The sequence below is a fragment of the Papaver somniferum genome, chromosome 8 (assembly GCF_003573695.1).
Source record: "Papaver somniferum cultivar HN1 chromosome 8, ASM357369v1, whole genome shotgun sequence".
NCBI classification, from domain to species: Eukaryota; Viridiplantae; Streptophyta; class Magnoliopsida; order Ranunculales; family Papaveraceae; genus Papaver; species Papaver somniferum.
This window is the reverse complement of record NC_039365.1, coordinates 94,608,168-94,615,335: the sequence shown is the minus strand read 5'-3', so window position 1 is coordinate 94,615,335 and position 7,168 is coordinate 94,608,168. Positions and strand designations below refer to the sequence as shown.

Sequence of the window (7,168 nt, the reverse complement as noted above, 5' to 3'; positions counted from 1 at the left end):
GGGCATCGCTGCGGTAATCCAGCAGAAACTTCCCGGGAGGTCACCCATCCAAGGATTATTCTCGCCCAAGCACGCTTAACTGCAGAGTCTTCTGCCAACTCTGGAGCCAAATGTGTTGAAAAGGCCTCGGTGTTAGGAAAGGACAAACCATTACTTATATTCCATTCGGCCAACCACTGCCGAATATCAGGTATTACAGTGACATACATGGATATGACCAAGGAGTTCAAAGCCTTTACTTATCATGATAGCCGCTCGAATCCTCTTCATTACAATTTTAACACTGAGATTTCAGATGTGACTTTGGATGCTTTGTAGGTGTTGCATTTTACCGATTTTGATTATGTTTCAACAGTATTGCCTGGTCATATTTCAGGCTCTTCGGGTAGATTTCTAGCCATGTCTTATAACTAAGACCGCGTGGCTCGTTAGTCAGGGTTTTATTAAGGTATTACCCATCCCCCTCCATATGCAATGATTTCTGAGGATAAAGTTATTGGAAATAGGTTTGATCGTTTTATATTTAGTGAAGGTAAGCACCTGAGGGGATCACTTCGTTTTATTTTGCTTCTTTTATCCTTCCATAACTCGTATACCTATTGTTTTTCCCAATTGGTATCTCCATCAGCGTAAAATATGTAGGTGCTATTTGAACTTTCTCCTACAATAAGAGTCTTCTCCCGCAGAATTGACCCGTAAAGATCTTCAATAGATGCATGCATCTGGACGTATCAAGTTGAATGACTCAGTTGCAAAGAAACACAGACCCCATCCATCACCGAAGGTTGTTTTATATCCTCTAGTTATCTACTGGGATCCTCCTGCTAATGAAGAACCACTCAACAAGGAGTCGAAGAAGAAGGGGGAAAGATTATTACTTCATTCTCCAAGTCAGAAGAAGCCGGTGAATCTCGATGTTCCCAAGCCTTACCTTGGTTCGCCAGTCAACCAAGTATTTCTTGTGATTTCTATCGATTTTTCCTAGCATAATATTTTTTTTCTCTTCTCTCTGTTTTTTCATTTTGAAAAAATAAGGGAAGGATAGTCCTCTTACGGGTTCTCTCGGGTTCAAGAAAAAAATTATATTTTGTAGAAGTGTATCTTAACATCCCCAAACATGAATGGACCCTGAAGCATAAAGCCAAGAAAAATAAACATGATGCGTGTACTTTACCGATTCCACGTTTTCCTTTGATTCTTACAGATGATGCTTCTTTTGTGCTTCCTTTACAGACTCGTCTAGTTTGTGCTAGTCCTTCCTCGTCTTCCTTCATAGAGCGCATAGAGAGTATAGGCGTTCGTCTTCCTCGTCCAGGTAAGCCTAAAGTTTTTTCTCCGCGCTTAGCTGCAATTTCTATGAATCCTTTGGTAATTCGGACTACACGTATCACTTTTCGGCTTCAAGAGACACCGTCTAGTTTGCTTGGATCGCATAGTCCTGGTGGTTCAACCCATTCGATGTTTCGTGGGACTTAAGGTCATGCTTTTTCTGGTATTGCCCCAAATTCTCCTCCTTCAGGTAACTGCTTTTATATTATGTTGACACAAGTTTCCTTCTTTATTTCATATCGTACTTTAGTCACTTCAATTTTATACTTCAAATATTTCATTTTGTGGTATCCCTATTTTATTTTATTTTACTAGGTTCTTCATGTAGTTCTGAATTATCTTCAAATTCTTGTTCATCGTCTTCAACTTTCGTAACCTTAAAAAAAACGAGGAAAGGAAAACCGAGAAATATTTGATTACATTAATTTCAAGTGAAATTTGATCATGAAAAAAACACGGTATGTTTATCTTTTGGTTCATGTATAACCTCACTTTTAATTGTCGCCTGCTTGTCTTTTGGTTCATGTATAACCGTTCTTTTATTTTTATTCATCGAAGAAATATTTTTATTAGAATTTACTAACAAAAATGTTTAATGAACTCTTTCCCACAAACCATACAAAAACCGGTTTTCACAAACATATTTTTATTGGATCTCATATATTCAGATGGATGCGCGGTTTTCAAAAAATAAACCTCTTTGGGAGCATTTTGGGGAGGATAAGGTTTGATTTTTCCTATTTGCGACCCACACTTTTCCTATTTACCACCTCCCATAAATGATTAAAGTAATTTTATTTTTTCAATTATATATTTTCATACTTACCATCTAGAAAATCAAATTAAATTTGATTGCTTCTGTTCCCCTTTTCATCGAAGAAACCATTTTTCTTTCTTGTTCTCCTTCTTCTTCATTAATCCCCTTTCATTATCCTTCTTTTTCATTAAAACACTAAATCCAAGATTAAAGTTTTGTTTTAATTTATCAAGACCAATAAAAATATTCAATTTATTTATTTGTGTTGCATAATTCTTAATGTGGTAATAAATTATGAAAATATTTAATATATTAATGAATTGAAATTCAAATTACATAATCAGGACTCTAAAGATGAAGATCATCCGTTGTTGTCCAGAAATTGAAGACCACGAACTGTTGAGTTCTGATCTCTGTTAACGGATGCTTTAGTGGCATATTAGACAAAATTTGCTTCTCAATGTCGTATCAATGTAAGATTGATATTGGTGAAGGATTATACACTTGGCTATGATAAAGCCCAAATGACACTCCCTCCGTCCCACTCTCAATGTCGTATCAATTTAAGATTGATATTGGTGAAGGATTATACACTTGGCTACGATAAAGCCTAAATGATACTCCCTCCATGCCATTATTAATTGACCTAGTTTAAATTTACACAATTTTTAAGGCAAGTAAGGGAAAAAAATACTTTTAAGCATTTTTTTTATAATAATATCCTTATGGATAATAACTAATGAAATTTTGAAATGATTTATCTCTCAAACTACAACACAGATGTTCGAAAACTTCGTACCATTGAAAAGCATTTTAAAACACTTAAGTAACAAATATAAACATGTCTATCAAATTATATATATTTCTTATATCTCTTATAATCATTTAAAATGATAATTTTAAAAATATCTCCTTGTTTAGTGATATAAGTCATTTATTATGGGACAAAATCTAAAAGTAAATATATCAATTAATAGTTGGACGGAAGGAGTACAAACCATGTTTTTATTGTTTAATTTCTTTTTTCAAGGTTTGTTTAATTAATCGGATAAGAAAAAATGGGTGAAAGATGATGGTCGGTGGGTGTAGTATGTGGAGATGGAGTAGGAGAATATGGTTGATGGGTGTGGTGAGGGAGAAGTGATTTAGGGCTCTTTGGGTGTGGTGAGGGAGAAGTGATTTAGGGCTCTTTTTTTAGCTATTGGGGTGGTTTTATTGTTGGGGATAAATAAAGAGTCAAGAGGTGTCATTTAGGATATTCTTAAAATTATATGAGTGGTAAATAGGATAAGTAGGGGTGGTAACTTATGTGAGTAAAAAATAGGAAAAGTATCCGCCGCAAGTAGATGGAACTTAAGATTTTGGTGTGATTTTTCACACAATTTGTGTAGAAGCATTGATTTGGTAATAAGTAAACAACGAGGTTACTAAATGACTAAAAGATAAATTTCGAACTTGGATTCCTAGTGGCTCACTAACAGGAGTTTCAAAGCTTTGGTTCTGCCTCAAATCCCTTGCAACACCTAATTTCTATTTGTCGGTTTTCTAGACAACGCTCTTTTAATTTATTTTCTAAAGTTTGTTCTTACATGCACCTTAAGTTGTCTCCTATGTCATGAAGTCTATTTCGGTCTATAACGTGTTAATCGATCTAATATGTATGCGTCCGGCATGATCCTTCAATTTGTCTATTAGCCCGCCAAGAAAAAGGGAAATATATAATACATGTATATAAATCTTGATAGAGATTGTCCTAAAGAACCATGCCACTTGTCTAATATATCATGTCCATCCTAATCCCTGATCTTGGTATACTTGATACTTAAGTTCTTTGGACTTTTATTATCTTTCATGTATACGCCATCCATTTTGGGTATACATCATGCTTCAGGAATAAAAAAACAATTGGGTATACAAATCTTGAATCAAATCATCAATTTAATTATCTCCTGAATTAAGGCTGATTATCTTGTTTCGTTATTCACACCCATTTTGCTTTGGCATTTTTTTATTTTATTCAAACTTCTGGTCTGTATGCATCTGCATTCCATTGGCCCTCTCACCTCTGGACTCTCATACTTTCCTGTTTCTTTTTTTTTATTAAACTAAATAAACTACTAAACTGATATTGCTTAGCATGTTTAATCACAGTTTCGAAAACGATAAGATTCAAGACATTATTTAGGGCAATTCTCGTGGAATAAACCAACGGTAGATTTTTTTTTTTTAAATCGCCCCATCCCGATGTCGACGAGTTTCGAACTCAGGTCACTGGTGTCATCACCCAGCGACTTTACCACTATACTACAGTGGTATCTGCTAGATTTATTTATTTTGTCTTCACTCCATAAAATCCTGGCATTTTTAGGGGCGACACAAAAGAACAAAAATAGGTCATCCAAACGTTAAGCTACCCCTTATCTCCGATTTTTCGAAATGGCTAATATTCCTTTTATAATCGGTAGCCAACACCTCAATCGGTAGTTAAACAATAATCGATAGCAAATGTAGACTCATTAGTTATCGATTAATGTGTGGATATTTCAGCTAATATGCCAAAAGATAATCGGTAGTAAATATAGACTCGGTAGTTACCGATTAATGTGTGGATGCCCTTTTATAATCGGTAGCCAAAACAGTGATCGGTAGCATTAAACAGTAATCGGTCTGGAGTATAACTTGTAAACCTACCAATTATAAGTAGCCCCAGATTCAACCTTTGTCAGATTCCATAGGTTTTGAGGGTACAGAGCCAACCATAACCATTTGGTCTGTGTTTTGGATGTAGCCATAATCGGAATCTAAATAGGTTACAAAACCTCCCGATTATGAGTTTCCCCAAAATGAGTTTTTTCTTAAATCCTTCGGTTGATGAATTTTGAAATCTGCCATAATCGTTAGATAATATAACTTGTAAACCTACCGATTATAAGTAGCCCCAGATTTAACCTTGGCCAAATCCCGTAGGTTTTGAGGGTACAGAGCCAGCCATAACCATTTCGTCTATGTTTTGGATGTAGCCATAATCGGAAGCTGAATAGGTTACAAAACCTCCTGATTATGGGTTGCCCCAAAATGAGATTTTTCTTAAATCCTTCAGTTGATGAATTTTGAAATATGCCATAATTGTTATATAATATAACTTGTAAACCTACCGATTATAAGTAGCCCCAGATTCAACCTTCGTCAAAATAGCCGTTACAGTTTAAACCTAATTGATGAAATAGCCGTTGGAGTTTTTTGGAAAAAGAAAAAGAGTCGTTGGTCTATAAATCTATATAAAGAAACTCATATCTATCAACCCATTTGCACCAAAATATTTCCTCTTTTCAGTTCTACTTTTGAAAACAAAAAAATGGATATTGTTTTTTCCGAAGAAGAAGATTGTGCTATTTATAGAGCGTACGTTGTGGTAACTACTCGTGATCGTGTTCACAAGCTCCACAAATCAGAATCCGAATAACAGTTATGGAACCGTATCTTAATGGTATTTGAGGTTTTATATGGTAATCCAATTCGAAGATAATCCAATGACATTAAGATGAGAAAGAATGCGCTCGATAAGGAGATTAACAAACTTGAAGACGAGGAACGATTTGTTAGAAACGATTTTCCTTGGTGGACGTATGAAAAACGAGTAAGTATGTTTGTAACTCCGGCTCACATAAAAATTAGTTAGTACTAACTTGTTACTCATTCGTAATTTCAGAGAAATCTTGCTGATCGCCGGTATGTGGACCTCTACGGGAAACGATTTGAACATGAAGGATGTTACAAAATCAAGAGGGACAATTTCTATGACCACCGGAAGTTATGATCTTTCTTAATACTTTTAAGTGATTGTAAGAGTATGGATTTAGGTGCTTTTAACATGATTGTAATGTTAATATCTTTTAAACTTTATGTAATGGAAGTACATTAATTCAAAAGTTTTATCGATTATAGGTAATCGGTCGTTTATTTGGTTACACAAAATTCCGTTTATCATAATCATAAATTTTATGAGTGAACTTACTTTCGGATTATGGTGTTGTTTGGATACATAAATTTTTTTTATTCTTCACATACAATAATCGGGAAGCACAATATAAAATAAACCTAACGGTTATAGTAATCGGAAGCTAATGGAGTGAACTTACTTTCCGATTATGGTGTTGTTTCGATATAGGAAACAAAGTTTTCTTCACATAGAATAATCAATAGACAACTATATTACAAAAATTTCGATTATTATAATCGGAAGTTAAATGAGTGAACTTACTCTCCGAATATGGTGTTGTTTGGATACATGAAACAAAGTTTCTTCACATAGAATAATCGGTAGACAACTATATTACAAAACTATCGATTATTATAATCGAAAGTTAAAGGAGTGAACTTACTCTCCGAATATGGTGTTGTTTGGATACATGAAACAAAGTTTTCTTCACATTAAATAATCGGTAGACAACTATATTACAAAACTCTCGATTATTATAATCGAAAGTTCAAGGAGTGAACTTACTTTCCCAATCCGAATTTATTTTGCAAAATACCCAGAATCGGGAGGTACATATATCAATTAATCTTCCGATTGTGCATCAAAATTCAAAAGTTTCATATCTGTGCATGTGATTTGCTTGCGACTCATCGTTAAATGAATAAAGGTAGCAATAAAACCATTCATAATCCATAAAACTAACCATTAACAAAGCATAAACATAATGTACTAACTTATAATCCGACTCAAACCTTAAAAACAACATAATCCATCACAAACATTGAAAACGACATAATCCGACATAAACTTTGAAATCCATAAAGTTAACAAAACATCGAGAGTTTAGTGGTTCTTATTTGCTTTGACTTTGCGACCTTACTACCTCGACGACTTTGAACACCATCATCATTGGTTTCATCCTTTGGGACTTCACCTTGAGTGCTCGATGAGGCCCGAGATCTTTTGTTCACCTTCTTTGCGGGTTTCTTTACTTTTTCCCCGAACTAGGATGCATACTATTCATCATAAATATTATCGATCAACTCTTGGTGCTTTTTTATCTTCTTAATTGGCACAGGCTCTCCGGACTTTATGCAACTAGT

At 34.6% G+C, this 7,168-nt stretch overlaps 1 protein-coding gene across 6 annotated transcripts; it reads left to right on the top strand.

Moving 5' to 3' along the window:
• Positions 1–568: 568 nt before the first annotated feature.
• LOC113301262 lies at positions 569–2,856 on the top strand. Of its 6 annotated transcripts, none has more exons than XR_003336155.1 (3): positions 569–952; positions 1,234–1,519; positions 2,431–2,856. XR_003336155.1 is itself a non-coding variant. In XM_026550018.1 (3 exons), exons 1-3 carry the CDS (start codon positions 713–715, stop codon positions 1,474–1,476), a joined length of 393 nt encoding a protein of 130 aa, XP_026405803.1. In that variant the 5' UTR covers positions 569–712; the 3' UTR covers positions 1,477–2,856. The 6 variants fall into 6 exon arrangements, 2 of the variants coding, with proteins under 2 accessions (XP_026405803.1, XP_026405802.1); XR_003336152.1 differs by having other exon boundaries at positions 1,645–2,856; XR_003336153.1 differs by having other exon boundaries at positions 1,234–1,787.
• Positions 2,857–7,168: the final 4,312 nt, after the last annotated feature.